Source organism: Centruroides sculpturatus, unplaced genomic scaffold, assembly GCF_000671375.1.
Source record: "Centruroides sculpturatus isolate CEXI.00-Female unplaced genomic scaffold, Cexi_2.0 scaffold595, whole genome shotgun sequence".
In the NCBI taxonomy this organism is placed as follows: Eukaryota; Metazoa; Arthropoda; class Arachnida; order Scorpiones; family Buthidae; genus Centruroides; species Centruroides sculpturatus.
Window position 1 is genome coordinate 356,298 of NW_019384912.1, and position 20,121 is coordinate 376,418.

General features: G+C 32.4%; 1 protein-coding gene across 1 annotated transcript; it reads left to right on the top strand.

The window, feature by feature from the left end:
• Positions 1 to 6,733: 6,733 nt before the first annotated feature.
• Positions 6,734 to 19,691, top strand: LOC111631676 (homogentisate 1,2-dioxygenase-like). The gene is made up of 16 exons (XM_023375975.1): positions 6,734 to 6,880; positions 8,052 to 8,123; positions 13,749 to 13,837; positions 15,688 to 15,793; positions 15,869 to 15,928; positions 16,522 to 16,613; positions 16,694 to 16,728; positions 17,745 to 17,824; positions 18,277 to 18,376; positions 18,449 to 18,567; positions 18,636 to 18,740; positions 18,806 to 18,932; positions 19,007 to 19,059; positions 19,125 to 19,253; positions 19,322 to 19,457; positions 19,526 to 19,691. The coding sequence occupies exons 1-16, from the start codon at positions 6,863 to 6,865 to the stop codon at positions 19,531 to 19,533; spliced, it is 1,329 nt and encodes a 442-aa protein (XP_023231743.1). The 5' UTR covers positions 6,734 to 6,862; the 3' UTR covers positions 19,534 to 19,691.
• The last annotated feature ends 430 nt before the right edge of the window (positions 19,692 to 20,121 follow it).

Consider the following 20,121-nt stretch of genomic DNA (forward strand, 5'->3'; position numbering starts at 1 on the left):
AATTAAAACATTATAAAAATGACTTTTCAATTAAATTTTTATATATCTAAAAATTAATTTAAAAAAAAAAAAAAGTAAATCCCCGTTTTACGACTTGGAAAATTTGTGCTTAAATTGCAACCGTAAAGCGAGCCATTCGATTAAAAATTATTTTTAATGCTTGTAAATTATTAAATAAATACTCTTATTTAACGTATAAATGTATCAGGTGTAGAAACTATCGTAAATAAAGACTAATCCCCGTTCTTACGTCTGGAAAAAATCGAGACGTCGTAAAGCGAATACCAAATTTCTCATAAACTTAATGTGATAAATCGAAATTAAGTTCTAGATATAAAATTCAAAGATGGATGGAAAAACATAAGAAAAAACAAAGATGGATGGAAAAAGCACTTAAATACGTTATTGTATATAATTATAAGAGAATATTAATGATAATTGTAACAGCGAAGAGTTATTGAAAAGATGTCGTAAAACGGGGATATCATATATTTTTAATTGTAAATGATAAAATGATGGAGCTTAATGGAAGAGTTGTTTTGTATAGTTATACAGAATTTTGATAAAAATGTCACTTATAAAATATTAATTTTTCACTACAGAACTATTTTTTATATTATTAAAATAACATCTAAAAAAAGAAAAGCGGAATTATCGATCTTCTTCAGCTCTCTTGTATTGACTTCAATGTCTCTTCATCGATTCTTTAGTAACTGTTGCATGTGAAAAACAAAATAAAAATGGCTCTAAAAATAGAATTATTTGTTGAAACTTTCGATAAAATTTCTAATTAAATCGTTGTTTAAATATAACCAAAGTCGAAATCTTATCCTTCCGAAGCCATTTAAGCGACCAACTCTTCTTGATAATTCGAAGGTTACGCGACATTTTCGCACAAATTTAGTGGATAATTCTACTAAATTTATCACTAAAATCGATCCTAGACAATCCTTAAAGTGTTTTTTTAAGCATTAACGTCATTCATAACGTATATATCATTAAAATTTTCGGCATTTTTTTTAGCTGATGCATCGTTAAAATTCTTTAAAATACTCTCTAACTTGTTTCTTTATTATATACAAAATTACATAAATTATACTACTAATTCTCATTTTATTTTATTAAAAACATATTTTAACAGATATACAAGTAGTATAAACAATAATTTATTGTATATTATATAAATTAATAGCGTCGAGATGCGAATTAAACAGTTACACGTATACAAAAATTGGATATATCTCGGAAATTTAAAGGTATGAATGAATAATTTTTTTAGTTATATATAATAAAATATGTAATAATTAAAAATAAGAAACAATCGCGAAGACTTTGGTAAAATATTTTTTAAAAAAATCGCAATTTTCATCGAGATATTCCCTATTTAAATAGGATGCTGATTAGCAAGTTTATAGCTATTCTTTCTGGTTTGAACGGATAAAAAAACTAAGATTTTATTTTTTTAAAAATATATATAATTNAATTAATTTTTATTGATTTTAATTAATTAATATTTTAATAAAACAACAAAATATTGGTACACATCCGTGAATTTTCCTGAATAAAAAAAAAGACAGAAAATGCTATAAAAATTGTAAAAATTTGCGAAAATTGAAAGCAAAATGTTAGAAAATTGATAGATTGAATAAAAATGATCGATGAGAAATCTTGTTTTCCTTTTCTCATTGGAGGAAAGGTGAAGAGAAAGTGTGTGACATCGCGCTTGATGAGAAATTATATTAAAGGAAGCGGAGGAGGAAGATAATCCGGATCACGATTTACTATCGATATCTCACCAACATAAATGAAAGTGCAAACAATTCTTTGTGACGTACAATAACATGGCCATAAGATATAGTAAAAAGTAAACTTTAAGTCACTACAATAATATTATTATTTCTAAAGTCAGAAAGTTCAAAAAAATTCATTTTTCACAATATTTTTTTGTTTTTTTTTTTGTTTTGTCTCACTTATTTAAAGGATACTATCTCCCCCCTTTGTATAAAATTCAGGTCAAGGTTATAAGGTTCACGACAACCTGAGTTGTTTCTTTTGTAAAATATATCTTGTTATAATCGATCTAAATGGCGGATATACTATTTCTTAAACAGTTGTTTACTCCTCGTTTTAACTTCATTTCTATTATAAAATATTGTAGATTAACTTTTAATTAACCGTTAACCTTTGATTAATCTCTGTGAGAGACCGTAATCGTAACTGTATGAGCCTTTAGGGTGCTTCAATATGGATCCAGTCGAGGCGATTCATTTGGATTATAACCTCCTAAATTATGATCTACGAAGAAGGTTCTTAATGGAATCTTTACATGGCCCTCACTATGTGTTGGGGGGATCTGATCCCACCAGTGGCCGAGTGGCTAAAACCACAGGACAGTAGTAATTGGTCTCGGGTTGTTGCCTCATCAACTAGCTGGCCACGTGAAGTTTTCTGGGCTTTCTTCACTTGTCTAATTAGGAGCTGTTTCCTTGTGGCCCTGTTTCTTTGTTAGATCGTCCAAGTGTTACATTGTCTTATTCTATGAATCCCTTATATCGGGAGAGCAAGAGTCTCAACACATCCTCCTTGTCTCCACGGTGGTGACTATGGATTTAACTGTCATCCTACAGAATTCAATTTTAACTGTTTTATTTCGTTAATTACGGACAATTTTCGATCGAAAAATACTTGAAATATTCGTAAAATTTATCAAAATTGATTGATTATGATAAAATGACTACAACTTTATGAAAATTGAAATTTATTTCGGTGTAGCTCCAGGCATATTTTTCAGGATGTACGTTTAAAAGGTGAGACTGTAATTTAGTATGCTGATTGCATGATAAATACACAGCACGAGTATATTTATGTTAAGCACTGTATAACAGGCTTACTCATAGAGGCTTTAACATAAATGTAAAACAGGTTTTTCGCGTGAGTATAAAGCCCATATGTCATACTGTCTCAATAGAAAATATTGCATTTATCTCCAACATCTGGTGTGGAGAAACACAATACGTTCAAATATATATTTTTTTAATGTCTATTTTTCTAGAAAAGTAATATAATATAAGCACCTAAAACATAATTTACAAGATAAACCAACTTTAAACATAGAGAAAATGCAATTATAAAACAGTTGTTACGAACATTGGCGGTCTTTTCCCAAATTTGAGGGAAAAAAATATTTATTATTTTAAATTTCGCTAAACTAAACGACTATTGGTTAAAGATATGCTTGTTTGAACGTCGATTGGATAAAATGTAATAATAGGTGGAGTTAAATTTGATCGTGAACCAATTGTCACTTTTAAACAATATCTGTTTCGCATTATGTCTTATACATTCTACAGTGAACTGCCTATGTTTCTCCAATTATTTTTATGAATAATTAGTACAAATCTATATATTTTAAAATTGAATTTACAGTTAAACGTCGATTTAGAGTTGCCAATCGTTCGCCACTAAATTGAATATGGCGTTTAATCCGAGTAATTTAAAGTTACTCGGGTTTAATGTCATGCTCGATTTAACGCCACACTCATATAAATAATAAATAATTATATATTCAAGTAAAAATTATAGGACTGTACAGTAATGAGACGTTCAAACAAGTTAAGATGGGAAATGCCAAATCCTGAATATGGCAACTGACAGTAGGGTTCTCTATTTAGATCCATTGACGCTTTAAAAGACTATATTTTCCCCGTTTATAACGATCGAATAGTTTATTTTATTTACGTTTTATTGTATTTTTTAAAAATAAATTTTCATAAGTACAGTCAAACCTAATGACGAAAACGAAAAATGGCCGTTATTTGGAGGTTATTTTGTAAGCACTTCAAAGTAAGAAACATTCTTTAAAAAATGACGGCAGTTTAGAGGTAGCCGTTGTTGGGTGGTTTCGACTGTGATAATAAATTTTATAAAATAAATTTATTTATATATTTTCGTCAATTAATGAACGATTTCCTATTGAAACAAGCGCCATTTTTGATTGATTTCTTACCGAATTTCTTCGATTTTTACGTGTTTGTGTACAATCTCATTGAACCGACTTGAATATTTATTTTTCTTTTCTTTTTACGTGAAGTCCTTTTCCATTTTCTACGCTAATATAATTATCATAAATGGCATTTTATTCTGTGGAGGAGGTAGGCCCCGGGGGTCTAAACCTGGATATTCCTTTGGAGAAGCAGCAACGTGGATCGATAAGATACGTCGACAGGTCATTGGGTAAAATCTCGGACACGTTGACAGAAATATTACGACGTGGAGCCACGAAATAATCACGTTATTATACAGAAACGTCGCCTTGATGTATGAACTTAAACCCATAAAGACTACAGAATCTAGATGTGGACATTGTAAAAGAAAAAAAAAATGGCCACTTGCGCGATTGCTAATCGTATCAAAGCTTCTAAACACTAAAAGAACAATTCTTTAGACATTAAAATATATTTTTTATGAATATTTATATTCTAAACCATTCAATTTTTCCCCTTTGCAACTTTGTTCCAGCCGAATATTTTATTGGAGACGAGACACGGGTTCGAGTCGAGAGCCTCTTCATAGTTATAACTGTATTTGCTATAGATGAGAAATATGAGTCATATATCATCATCAATACGTGAATGTGGAGACATTTTGTCTGGTTTATCCTAATTGGTTGATGTATGCACGGGCGATCCACGGATTTAATTGATGGATCATCCTCGTAGCGTTTGACAAGGATAAGTACTAGGACATAAAATATTGTTTGTAGATCGCATTTAACACCCCGCATACACTTTTCGCATTGTATAAGATGAATACATTGTTATGTATGACCACATTTTCCTTCTCCCCCTTCGTTCTAAAGGATGTCGTTAATGGAAACGTGATTTATAAATCGATGATTCAGCTTCGTCGCCCTGAGCGAGTGACATTTTCCTATATTTTTTTTAAAGACAATTAGAGAGGGAAAATTGTATTCTTTTTAGGAAATTTATACAGTACTTAAATTCAATTAATTTCCATAGAATTCAGTTAATTTAGTATTTATTAAAGCTTCTAAATGATGGTAAAAAGTCCCAAATAATACATATTCACCAGCATTTTTGCTTAGAGCTTATAGATAATAGTTAAATATTCATGAGTATTGTCGACATCTGTTATCGTACGGGGACAACCCCTAGAGAGGAAGCATTTATATAGATTAGAATCTGAATGTGATGGATACAAGCGAAGTTGAGATGGAAAGATGCAATTCTCTCGAGCATCTCTGACTAGAAAAACAAGGGAAAAAAATTAATTAGAATTGTTTAAATCTTAGTAGAAACAAATGAAGGATCAACAATATTTTTTAAGTTCATTTAATATTAATTTCTGGATGATCCATGTAATTTTTATGCCCCTTTTAGTTAATAAATTCGAACCGAATATTGCGTAGTAAATATAATAGCGGATTAAATTCGATACGGTATTGTAGATACCAGTTAATCTTCAGAGCTCAACCCCGTTACGCGTAGACCCTATTAGTATGTAAATGTATGCTGATGATGTACACGGTCAGGTCTATATTAACATCACTCACACGATCGTCACACGTACAGACAGACGATCGTTCTAAAATGCAAATTAAACAAAAACGGGACTGCTCCCGTCTTTCCATTCTATTTTTAGAATAATCTTTGAAATTTTTCTTCGATTTAAACATATATTTAGTAAAGAATTTCGTTGAAAATCGTTGTATAATGGAAATGATGATGTTTTTAATCGATATTTTCAATTATTTATTAAGATTTTCGCGTTATTTTCGTGAAAAATGTCATTATTTACTATAACTGCTCATTATTTTCTTCTATAACGTTAACGTAGTTGATACCAACGACCTACTTCACGCTTATAAAATCGCTACAAATAATACTAAAAAAATTAATTTTTTCGATTTTTTTCGCTTGGAAACACATCTGTGTTAAAATTTAAATTGAGTCTGACGCTTAGGAGACACGAATTTTTATTTATTATCCCCATCTTCCATCCTTCACTTTGTAGCATCCTCCTCCGGATGACGATGGCGACGTTGTTTCATTTCAATCGTTTTTTTTAAATAAATAACCCGAAATTAATATTTTTTTAAATGTAGGAAAGATGCTAATTTAATTTCCTGTTACGTTCTTTCCATTGAGTTACGCTAATCCTGAGAGATTTCACGTTTCATTTAGGAGAACGTGTTACATATCCAATGGTAGGAAGGCCGGTCACTTACTGCTCTTCCACCAATGGCGGATACCTTTCGAACGTTATGATACATAATTATGTTATTTTTTTGGGTTACTCCCTTTCTTTCTGTTGTCGTAACGTCTTACGTTACGTTCGTAAAGTGCTTGAAATTGTAGATTTTGTCCGTACATCGATTCGGTTTGTGTAGACGATGTGCCTTAAGCAAACGTTCAGATATCGATTCTCTTAAAGCAGAACGATCTCGATAACCTTCGACCCCACTTTCTTTTCAAATTTTCGAACGTAATAATCAATTAAACGCCGTTTTAAACGTTAAAATCTCGCGAGAAACGTCATAAAAATCGTCGGTTAGAAAGTGACATTTTTTTTTGAACGTTATTATGAATTTTGAATTTTTTTAAATTTTCAAATTTATTGTCGATTTCGCAACGTACTCGGTGATTTTTCTTTTTTTTTTTTTTCTTACGTAAATTATTACGCTTGGTGGCTTTCTAGTACCAGTAACTACCGGAATGACGTCAGCAAAGAAAATCCGGTTTGTTTTTGAATGATCAAAGGTTCGTAGAATGTTTTTCTCGCTCGGGTTAAAGGTCAAATAATACGATATAAGAGTACATTCGTTACTACGAAGTTCAGTAAAATGGAAGAAAAGTTAGAGGTAAGTAGGATCTAACAATACAGCAAACCAGATCGGAGATTTCGAAAGATATTAATTAAAATGATCTTGCATTTTTCATACGAGAAGAATAGGAAATTCGTTCTTAGAAGTAAGGAAACTGCAATAAAATTGGCAGTTTTTGTTTTTTTACCAAACTTTGCGTTGAATTAATGAAATTTACGAGAATTTAATTAAGTTTTATATTAAATTTAATCATAGCCATGATTGTGTTAGGTTATGCCAGGCCCTCGAGTAGCTAGGCCCTTATAAACGGACTCTCGGAGGTTTTATATTATGTAAACTTGTGTTTTTATAATGTGAAGTCTTTGAGTCCGTGCGCTTGTATGAGGTCTTAAAAGCGCGAGGTCCTAAACGAAAATTTAGGCTAACTATACCTTAAAATGCCAGCGTATACTAGTAATAAATTTTATCAGATTAAGTTAAGAAAATAGAGCGGAGTCGTGTGTAACCTTTTATAGTTAAAAGGTCAGGTAAATGTGACCTTTCGACGAGAGTTTAACTTTGTTTCACGAACAAAGAGTAAAGAGAATTGTAGATAAAAGCGTAAAGTTTAAAACGCGTTCGAATTTCCTTTAATTAAAGCGAATAAACACCTCGAAATTCGTTCATTCAAGTTAATTGCGCAGCACGCGTTACCGCGGCGCGACGCGTCACGATCGAAGCGCTTACACTAAACTAACGCAATTTTTTAAAGAATTATCGTAATAATAACATGTGGCGAGTTTATTTTAAATTGAAATAACAATTAAAAATAAATTTTTTAAGTTTATTTGAACTAAATTTCGTTATAAATATTCTTCTACAACGAGTATTTTCGTAAACGACGTTATCTCCGTACGGATCGACGCGCCGTTGATTTAAATCAAATGTAACAAGAATATTTTTATGTTTAATTTATAATTATTTATGAATTTTTATGTAAAATATAGATTTGTCTGATATTTCGTTAAACTTAAAACAAGGCGACTCGTTACGATCGATTTGGCGGCGCGAAACGAAGCGACGCGACGTCGCTTAGCTTCGCGTGGCGCAGTCATTTAAACGGCCGCCATTTTGTTTCGAAGCAAAACAGGATTTAAAAAATTGTTTTTGTGAAATCTTCTTTTGTTAAAAAACATAAAAAATCCGTTTAATTCGTTTTTCGTTTCAGTATCAATCGGGATTCGGTAGCCATTTTTCATCCGAAGATCCTCGTTGCCCGGGTTCATTGCCTAAAGGACAGGTAATTTTTGTAAATATTTTAATGATATTTACCGTAAATTTCTTGAAATTAAATTGGGAAATCTTTTTAATGTGTTAAGATGTGTTTATTTTAAATTTTCCATGGTTTTCCTACAGGAAAAACGGGTATAATTTATGCTCAAAGTAGTTCCTGAAGCACGTTTTATCGATAACTTAAGCGTTGTGTATCGATCTCTAGAGGCAAATCTCTTAAAATTATGCTAAATAATAAAATAAGGAACCAAAATAAACGCATCTTTACTAATTTAAAGCTATGAAAATAGAGTTATAACTATGCGATATTTGAGAGTTATAACTGTTACTAGACTCTATATGTTCCTCAATACAATGAGAACTTCAATAAGATGTAACTACAAGGTGAGTCTACAAGTCCTCTCGTTGAAAGACCCTCACCCGCTCACTCACAAGGCCTCACGCACTCACTGAAAGGCCCTCATTTACCTGGTCTCACTCACTAAGAGATCTTCATTGGCCTGAACTCGCTCACTCACTGAAAGGCTCTCACTTACCTTGACTCACTCACTGTAAGGTCACCACTCATCTGACCTCACTTACTCACTGATAGGCCCTAGTTTACTTGGCCCACTCACTGGCCGAGGGGCTCGCAATTCGGCCTAGACGACCCTCTTACGTATCAACCGATACATGTCTCTGATCCCTGTAAGCAGTCATTTAATCTTTCATACTAATGGCAAATTTCAGTAAAAACAATTATATTAATTGAACACTACTATAATTAATTCTGGTATTTATGTATTTAATTAATTAATCTTTAAGTAATTAATAAATTAAGGCTGCTGTTTTAAGTTAGAAAATGTCTGGTAAANTACAATTTAAAATAATTTAATTGAAATAATAATATTAAATCTTGCTACAGGTCAACATGCGGGAACAATATCAGGCAACCATAAACTTCAGTACGTTGAATCAGTTTTCTTTGAATCTTGATGTTTAATAAGTATTTCAATATAGATTTTTATATATGAAAACCTATATTGAAATAATCTTGATATCAATATTTTTGATTTCGTAATTGTTTCTAAATTTTTTGAAATTTGCATTTTTTCCAATGTATGTAATTAAAGTTATTAAATATTTATTAAACTTACTGTATTGTTCTGTTTTCACAGGAATGGGTGGAGTTGCAGCTCCTTCTCCTAATCTAGATTTTGCTGCAATCCAAACATAATATACGGTATCAGGATAAAGTTCACCAAGAGTATATGTTTCTACATCAGGAATGCTTAAATGATATTCTTGTTGAGTAAATGTATCATTCCAGTATAGTTCATATCCAGTAATACTTTCTCCAGTATGAGATGGACGCATCCACGTTAAGTGCACAGTAGTAGATGATGTAGATGTAGCTCTCAAATTAACAGGTTGACTAGGAACTATAAAATATATTAATCTTTAAGTAATTAATAAATTAAGGCTGCTGTTTTAAGTTAGAAAATGTCTGGTAAATTAATTCCTTGTCGTAAGGGAGAGAATGTGATCCGATTATAGAACTGCTACTGATTAAATATAGGGGCAATAAGTCTACTTTAGAGTTCACTCTCGAAATTCGATCGAACAATACAAGTTTATAGGAAGAATAAGGGATGTCTGGATAGAACGAGGATCCTTTTAGAGCGTTATAGTCAGACGGAAGAGTTTTGCAGCTTCGTATCCAGACAGAAGAGTTTTACAGCGTTATAAGTGGGAAGAAGAGTGTTTTAAAGCGTTATAAGTAGGAATAAGGCTGTTTTAAAGAGTCATTTATATACAAAAAAAACGTAACGCCTACAGAAGGGCAAACAAAAGAAATTCGCAATTCATAGAACAGAAAAAGAAGAGTCTACGGCTATCGAAAGTAAGGATATTTGTGCAAGTAGGACAAGCAACGCATCAATATTTAAATTATATCGTCGTAGCCAGTAGAAATAGTCGAATTACATCTATACAATGCATAAAAAACAAGAAGACTTTAAACTAAACACACGAGGCATCTAACTACAAAGAAGCACTTTCCATTATTCTTCTAAGTGTAAACAATATTAGAGATTGGTTTTACCTTCTACAATTCGTCAGTTCCGGTTATTAACGTTATCTGTTTTCGTAAAAGGCGATTATATATCGCTGTTTACACGTAGACGAAACATTTAGATGAAGATAGCGAGTGTTATCAGTTGAGAGAGATAAACACTGCTTCTAGCGATCGCTCCCTCGCAGCCAGGAAGTTTTTCCAATTTTTTTTCTTTTTGGATAACTGGAGGGCCAATACCAAATAATAAACTGCGGAAACGGAAATGGGATTATCGTCTGTTATCGAACAGGAGATAACCACCCCCCAGACATTTTGTTTCGTACGTCTGGAGGGTGACTAAAGTTTCGATCCGCAGACACTACACAGCATTTGCTTATCGTTGGTGGCTACTACAAATAACGGGGAGGCACGGAAAACAAATACTTTAAGAGATTAGTATCGATTGTGACCCCCAGTTTCGGGGGTAATGCCAATCCGTCGATGCTGAGGGCACTTCGACCTCTCGCCCTGGTCACGTGGGATTTGCTCCTCTTCTCTCGTTCTTCCCTCGTGATCGTGACATCACCGCCGGGTCCTGGAAAGATGAGGGTAGAAGATAATTCTATTTAAGGGCGGTAATCGACAAATGGGGGACCAAGCCGATAGAGGAAATGGTTAATAGCATTTTAAGTTTATCGATTCTTATTGGTTCGTAAATTATACACTTTAATTGTTAATGTTTAATTCGATTTTGATGAGTCGTAACTCTCTAGTGTGACGCATCTGCGGTGTGTTATCGGATCGAACTCGGTTGCTCCACATCTTCCGCTTTGTTGCAGATGCGGTTTCGTGTGATAAAGGCTAAAAGATTGTCAAACGTCTACTTTGATCTCGTTATATTTTATCTTCTAAGCGATCTTTCTTCTATCACAACATTAAAATTTCTTTCTTCTTTAAACACTAACCTCGTTTTTCTTTCATTTATATATAGTCTGTGTTCTTTATTTGTCGTTTTTAACGCTTATAAACTAAAGGATAAGTTAGAGAACGTTTTCTCTCCTTCTCTCTGTTTAACGTTAGACAGAATATGATACAAACTGTAACCTTTATCTCATTCATCTCTCCGTTTAGCGTTAGATACAACATGATATAAACTGAAAAACAATTACACGAAATAATTTATTCTATTTTGTTTACATAATAACGTAAAATAAACTAAAAATATATAAAAATAATCGACTTAATCTTCCTCCATCTTGATTTATGGAACCGCTCTTTCATGTAAACACATTCGTTATATCGCGACATTCGACCTTGAACATCTGGCCATTTTCTTAGCTTTCAACTCTTTTAACTGATAATTTTCCTTTATAAATTGTTTCGTTTAGTAATTTATAAAGTATTTCGAGTAAAATAATCTATCAAAAAGGCTAGTTTTTGTCGTAAAATGCCTACTTTTATATAGTATCAATGGACGAATTTGAAAGTATAGAAATAACTGGACTAGAATTGATTTCTGTGTAGAATTTTCGATTTCTTTTCACTCATAAAACGTTTTTTTTTTTTTTTACACAGTAAACACCATTGGAAAAGCCCACATACCAGATGAATGGTATGTGGGATAACTGGAAGTACAGTACAATTTTAACAAGAGAGGATGAGGAACTTTAAGTGTTTTCAATGCAGCAAATCGGATCAGAAAACGAAAGTAATAACATCCTTGTAAATAATTTAATATCTTTCGACTTTCTTAAGAATGTTTCTACTTTATTTTCGTTTCTAAATATAGATTTTTTACGAAGTTTCAACTGTAAGAAACTACAAATTCCCTTTATACGGCTCGCATGTTATCAGGGGCAAAGTTAGGGGGGATCGGATGCGGATTTGGGGAGATTTAGCAGCGGATCTGGGGGCGCTTTACCCCCCTTTTGGAGATTTTTCCCGAGTAAAGCCAGGTAATTCGGTAGAAAAGAATTTTATGAGACGTATTCCTTTCCTTTCTGCGAACCTCCCTAGAGATTTCTGGACCCGCTACCGCACATTGTTCGTGGTATAATACGGTTAATTGTAGCTAAATCTTTAAAAAAATATGAATAATTTTCTGTTTTACAGGACTGAAAACGGTGCTGAAAAATTAAGAAAAATGCCATCTTCTTATTCTTGAAGCATCCTTCTCTTCTTAAATATTCTCCTATCCGCGGTGTTACGAGATGGATTTTTCTATATGTAATCCCGTAAAATATAATTAAAACCTGTTAAAAAATGGTTCCACTCGTATACAGAGGAGTTTCATTAATGAGCAGGTCAAAGGTCATTAGTAAATTAGTAATAATCTCGTGCAGTAGAAGGTACTTTTCCGAATCTCTAAGTTGAATGACATTCATCTCTCGGGAATTACTCAATTAATTATGCCGGAATAGTCACAAAATTAATCGAAAATAAATAATTTTAGCGGAAAAAATTACTCAAAGTTACATAAATGAACTTAATCACTACTAGAAATTAAAGTGATGGCGGGGGAACATCAGGATTCATCATTATACCCTTTATATATATAAATAAATATCGAAGAATATATATTAATTATACTTCATAAAAGAATAATAATGCTGTAGTTTTATAAATACTCATCTTTTAATTAATTATATTTAATTATATAAACGTTTAGAGCTCTAAATTGTACAGTACGAACATATGAATTGAGAGTGACCTCGATGAGGAGACGAGAAGATCGATTAGTTTAAATAATCGAAATATCGATTATTTAAAGAAATCGGAAATGATCTAATCTCTTACGTCACTATGAGATCATCTTTTGACAGTTTGAATCCAGTTAATTTGGAAGGGAACCTTTGATCCACGCTCCACGCTCCACGTCGCGTTAAAGATTCAGTCGCTTCCTGCCAAATAAGCGGATTAATTTAGGTTATTGATCTCACACGATAAGAATTTTGGAATAAATAATGATGTTAAATTAATAAATATTAATCTGAAATCTGGAAAAACTTCACGGAAAATCAATAAATTTAGTAGTTTTTTTTATTTTTCTAATTAATTTTTATGTAAGTCTTTTCGTCCGTATCTCTTCGCGGGAGATGCTGAGCGATTTCTTACTTTTTCCAGCATATTTTTTCGGGAAATTTTATAATTTAATTGATTAAATTCGATCTTGGTACTGTATTTTACTGTTTATTTTTGATTCACATCGTGAATTTACTGCTCGGTTCGTAAGAAAATGAGTGGTTTTTGTATTCAAATGGCAGACTCCACCTTTATCCGAATGCATCAACAAGCGAGTTACAAGGGAAAAAATCTTCCCAATTCGTATTCAAACTTGGTTCCAGGTCGAAAATTAAATTTGAAATTCTCATTAAACTAAAACAACAAAGAATTTAAACGAAAAACTGTCACCATTCCAAGCTTATGGCATGAAACTTATGTTTATACTTCGTTCCTTTGAGAGGAATTCTCTAAAAAGAACCCCCATTTAGCACTGTTTATAAGATAAATACATCTTCTAGGATAGAAAAATTCTGTTTTTTAATCATTTAAATATATAATAAACCCATTTGTAATTGATTTTTTTTCTTTAAACAGAACAGTCCGCAAGTATGTCCTTACGGCTTGTATGCGGAGCAGCTTTCCGGAACCGCATTTACAGCACCCAGAGAACACAATTTTCGAAGGTTTGTACACATTTTATTACTTTATCTCGTTAAAAAATTAGAAATTAATTAAGTTCTTGAACATAATTACGCTAAAATTTAATCGTTTTTAATCCTAAAACTGCTCTAAAATGAGCAGCAGTGTTGAAAATCCTCCTACCAAGTAGTAAGAAAGTTCGAATTTATAACGTGATTTTGAAATTATTCGTGTAAATTTTGGGTTATAAATTTAAAAATAAGTGTCATTTCCTCGAAATTACCAAAAACTACGTAATTTTTCAAGTGTATTTTTTAGAAAAATCAAAAAATTTATAAGTACTCACCAGCTTATATGATACTGATTCTACAGGTTACAATTATGAGGATCTTACGGGAATTTTGCAATTTGTCTTTACATTTTAAAGATTTTTTAAGATAAATTAAAAATTAAAGAACGTTTGAAAAATTAATTTTTAAAAATATATATATATTATTGACTGCACGATAAAAAGCTTTATGATAAGGTCGAACGAAGAGATAATTTCCAAGAGGATGGAAATGAAAAGAATGCAGATCGCATGAAGATAATAAGTAATGATGAATGGATTCGTAATTAAAATGGTGATTAAGCATTCTCTGTCTTAAATTTGCATAAAAAAACGCTAGGAAAACCTTAAATAAGTTCCAAAATTGCCACTTTACTAACGCTTAACTAAGCATATAACTTAATTATGCTAACTACGCGCTTGGTTGCATCCATCTAAACAAGCGAACATTTTGGGCATTAATGCCTCGTACCGGGCATTTACGTTGGATTAAATGTATACAACGGACAATTATCTTATGAATAATTAACATTATTCACGTGCCTGTTTATAAATTAAGTCAGTTTTCTTACTTTTATCTTCACTTTCCTTGTATGGATTCGTGCAGGGAGGAACGTTCATTTGTTATGCATATCTAAGCAAAATAAATTGGAAATTCGATTAAGAAGTGCGTCAGTTTGTCTTCACTCATTATAAGTAACGCTAAATCGCCTAACGTGAAGTGACTTCGATCCTTTCGTGTGTTTTCTGTTGTGTAAATCGAATCCCACACGTAATTTCTGTTGGTGGTGTTTATAATTCTGTAAATCTACAGCTTGTTTGCTCAGTTGAATATTATATACCATCATTTAGGGGATGTTTTTGATTATATACAATATATAAAATATCTCTTCACTCTCCAAAGTTTATTACTAACGGTATGAGTCACCATCCCTCACCAACCCATTAAGGATTGAACCCGTTAATCAACCATATACTGAAGACCATTTACAAGTAGCATCTACTAGATGACCAGTACAAAAACTGAAGATAACACCGAAAAAGATGGAGAGATTAGATTAAAGAAGACAGAATAGGAGACTGTGGAAGATGGTCCATGAAGGAAGATCGTGGGAAGACAAGGGGTGCTCAGGGCGCAACTGCACTCCTCTCCTGAGGATTTTCCCGAGTAGAGCCTATAAAAAATTATTAAAGCATGTTGTTTCCTTTCTGCACCCTTCTAAAGAGTTTTGGATCCGGATTGGTTTGGTTGATTTGTATATGCCAACGCGACACGCCGAGCGGGCTGACTGCGGAATGACTTTCTACGGAAAACTGGCCCCTGTTTGGGTAATACAAAGGTGAAGAAAATCCGGAAAACTCCATGTGACCGGGTGAGAACCCACGACCGACTACCACTGTTCCGTGGTTTCATCCATCCGACCACTGACGGGATCCAACTGTGTTGTAATAGGAAAGATGATGCTGACCAAAATTGCCATTCTAATTATTTAATTTATCTTCGGGTTTGATCTATGGCAAAAATAATAATTATTATAACATAAATAATTTTCTTGGTACCCCTAGTTGGCTGTACAGGATCAGACCTTCGGTCCTCCACAATCCTTTTAAGAAACTCGACAACGGAAACTTGACATACGAATGGAGTAAAAATGATCCTAATCCTAATCAGGTATTTTGATTAAATTATATATTTAGAAATATCTTATCTTATAAAACGTAGTACATTTTATATACCTTTTAACAGATGAGATGGTTGCCATTCGATATTCCCAATTCTAAACACGAGAAAGTGGACTTTGTGCAGGTAGGTGAACAGAAATTCTTCTTATTTACTTTAATTTGATAGTTTATAAATGTAATTACGAATGATATTTGTCCATTGTCCCATGCAACTTCATCGTATGTTAGCCCCAATCTAGCCCCATCTTTAATCATATTTTCCTCTTGATTATACAGATATCTTTTAAATCAGGTTTAAAAATAAGTAACTTGGGTTAAATATATATTTATATAATCAGTACTTAATGAATTTTAACTGTATTTTAAATTTTTTTTCAATAATTCCAATTAAAACTGTCTACTTAAGTACATTATACTCAATTAATTATTGGAAAATTGTCATCTCTTCGCTGTACTTAAACAGAATTATATCGAAAATGTAAATGATCGAGTGTCTTAATTAAACTAAGGATTTATCTAAGGAATTCAGAAATCCTCTTTAACAATAAATAAACAAATAAATAATTCTTAACTAATGAATTGAATGAGTCATTAGCGATTAAGATTTGTTAACAATAAAATTTTGAGTTTTAAGTAATCCAAATGATTTAAACTTCTGTTGTAATTAAACTTTTAAAGTGTCTGGATATTTATTTATGTATCATTCTAATTATTTAGGGTCTAAATACTCTCTGTGGGGCTGGCGAAGCGAAGAGTAGACACGGTTGTGCGATACATATTTACTGCTGTAATGCCTCTATGAAAAACAAGTATGAGTGTCGTTTAAGTGTTTCGTGGTAAATGTTAAAAGATTTCAATTGTTTAAATTAATTTTTCACTTTTGTTTTAGGTGTTTCTATAACGCTGATGGTGACTTTTTAATAGGTAAATTAGTTTAATTAAATTATTTTCATTTTTTTTTATATTTTAACAAAATAATCTCGTATAATTAGCCCAAATAAGATAAGTAATCCATTGGCAATTAGCCAAGAATGTTCCATATCTTTTATAATTGGTTTGAAATTAGCAAAACTATTTTAAATTGTGATAATATCCATCTTCTATACTATTGCCAATCTACAGGCACTAAGAGGGCCTTTGTTCATACCCATCGTAGGTTTGGAAATGCCTATAAGGGAGTTGTTGGGTGTTGAAGAACGGAATGGGGAGATCTGCTAAGGAGGAATGCCTCCCGGGAAGTCTTTTATGGAAAACTGGCCCCCTATTTAGGTGTTACAAACGTGAAGTAAACCCGAAAAACTCCACGTTGGCCAAAAGCGAACCCACTACCTACTACCAGTGCTCTGTGGTTTTCATTCACTCGGCCACTGATGGGCCATAACGTCTAGAGCTCTACCATATCTATGCCATATCGTACAATGAATAAATTGTTATAATAAATTAATTACTTTTTAATTGCCTCTTTCTGGTTTTCCTCAAATTCTCTTTTAAGAAATGGTGTATCATACTTTTTGAAGGAAAAATTGAAGCAGAGTGTTTAGATGGAATGAAGGAGAAGACATCTTATTGTGTGATCGATAGCTGCTCATGTAAAGAAAAACAGTAGAAAAATAACTTCCTATCCACCAACCTATCAAATTTCCAAAAAATAGACGTGTGATATACATTATTTCAAATGTAAAATGGAGTATGAAATATCCCTAAAGTTGGGCATCATGAAATAATTGTATTCTGAATGTACTGTAAACCTATATAACTGAAAAATAAAAAGTTATCGTTAAGATTGATTGTTTGGTTTGGTGAAATATGGCGATCTGCCAAGGGGAGATGCCTCTCGTTTAAAAATATATTTCGGTTAATTGATTTTTGGGCTTACGTGTACGTTTGAAAAATTTATCTTATAGTAAAAATTTAAAAGTTAATTTTTATGATCTTTTCAGTTCCTCAGAAAGGCAATTTGTTTATCACCACCGAATTTGGCAGGATGCTGGTGAAGCCAAATGAGATCTGTGTCATCCAGGTATGACAAGTACAGTGATCGTTTATCAATTCTTAAGTCTATGTGTAGATGTATGATATATAAAGTGAATGTAATTGCATATAGCTCTAGAGAAAAATTAAAAAGAAAATTAGTTTTGTTTCCATTCTTTCCAACATGAAATTTTGGCAGCTTTATAACAAAAGGTATTTAAAAGTAAGATTTAATTAGTGGTAATTTTGGCTTTTATTAAAGAAGTAGAGGTCTGAACAGTAATTGGTCGAAGAATTTAAAAACGATTGAAAATTACTGTTTTTAAATTCCTCGACCAATCCCCGTTCAGACAATCTTATTTTTAACCAATCAAATCATGTAAAGGATTTCAAACTCGCTGTGAATTTTATAAAATGAACTGCTTAAAAATTTGAAAAATAGAATAAAATCACAATAATTTTTAATGTTAAAACCAAAAAATTACTCTATTCTGTTCACAGCAAGGTATGAGATTCAGTGTCAAGGTAGAGGGGCAGAGCAGAGGATACATCTTAGAAGTATACGATAATCACTTTGTTCTTCCAAATCTTGGTCCTATAGGTAACGTATACTTTTCAAAACTCAACATTAAATCCTTTCAAACAATTAATTATATTTTATCGTTCGAAATAGGTGCTAACGGGTTAGCAAATCCTAGAGATTTCCTCACACCTACTGCTTGGTTTGAGGACGTAGAGGAGAGTTATTCCATTATCAGCAAGTATCAAGGAAAGCTATTTATAGCAGAACAGGTATTCAATATTCAGTATAATATAAAATTTAGTAAATTTTATAACAGAAATCATAAAAATTCTGATAGGATCACTCTCCGTTTGATGTGGTAGCTTGGCATGGAAATTATGCTCCTTACAAGTACAATCTCGCCTATTTTAATACTGTTAATACCGTTTCTTTCGATCATTCAGTGAGTTACTATGTTTGTCCATTTCTTTATTGTTAGACGTTGGTTCTCATACGTTAATGTAACAGGATCCCTCGATTTTTACTGTATTGACGTGCACTTCATCTAAACCCGGAGTGGGCATTGCTGACTTTGTTATATTCCCTCCTCGATGGTCTGTAGCAGAACACACTTTCCGACCACCATATTTTCATCGTAAGAACTGATTTAAGTTAGCTAATTCTACTTTTTAAAATTGGTTTAACATCTTACATACGTTCTACTTGTAGGTAACTGCATGAGCGAATTTATGGGTTTAATACAAGGAGCCTACGAAGCCAAAGTAATTATGAGGTTCTTTTGTATCACATCACTAGGTACTGTGCTCAAATGATCGTATTGTTTCAGGAGACAGGATTTTTGCCAGGAGGAGCCACTTTGCACAGCATGATGACTCCTCACGGCCCCGATAACGAGTGTTTCAGGAAGAGTAGCAATGCCCATTTGGTTCCTGAAAGAGTGGCCGATGGCACAATGGTACTTGAAAACAAAATTGCAATGTATTTTCTCTGAAGAATTTTAACATTTTTTTCATTATATTTTAGGCTTTCATGTTTGAAAGTTCTCTGGGTTTGGCCATAACTCAATGGGGAGAAAAGACGTGTCAAAAATTGGATTGCGATTATTACAAATGCTGGCAAAAATTAAAGAAGCACTTTAACCCTAACTGGAAACCGGAAAGTAAGATATTTTTTGAAATATTTACAGTATATAGTGAAAAATTCTTCAATAAAATGATTATTATATAGCTAAGTAATGGCGAGTGAAGCTTAAATTTCGGAATCTGTTCCTGTATTTGGATTAAAGATCATTCCACTCGAAGAACAATGAAGTGGATTTTAACAAGAAAAAGTTTGTATTTTGTTACCTTAAACATTAAAAGTAACAATAAATTGGATAATAAAAGAGCGATATTTGTTAAAAGTAACTTTTATTCAAAGATATTTATTATGTACGCCCATTTAAATTCACCCATCATTGATCGAATGGATAACACTGAACGATTTGGTCGTGGATTCGAGACTCACCAACGGGCTTGTCGCGTGAAGTTTCCATATTTTCTTCACTTAAACAGGGGTCAGTTTCCTGTAGAAAGTTCTTCTAGGAGGACCCTTTGGTGGATTGCCCATATGTTGTGTTGCATTCAAATTTATAGATATTTTAATGGTAGGTTTTATATTAAAATTCAATTTAGATGACGTTAAATAGCGATAAAATTGTAAACGTATACACAAAATCAAAATATAAATTATGTTTAAGTATAAATGTAGCGAAAACTGCTCATTTTACAAAAGAAAGTGATAAATTTTATGGCAAGACAGTAAGATTACTCATTGTTCTTTCC

Excerpts from the sequence above, each read along its gene's own strand:
- LOC111631676 (XM_023375975.1), top strand. Across the intron at positions 13,838-15,687 it reads AGAGAACACAATTTTCGAAG|TTGGCTGTACAGGATCAGAC; the intron begins GTTTGTACACAT and ends TGGTACCCCTAG. Across the intron at positions 18,741-18,805 it reads CCGTTTCTTTCGATCATTCA|GATCCCTCGATTTTTACTGT; the intron begins GTGAGTTACTAT and ends TTAATGTAACAG.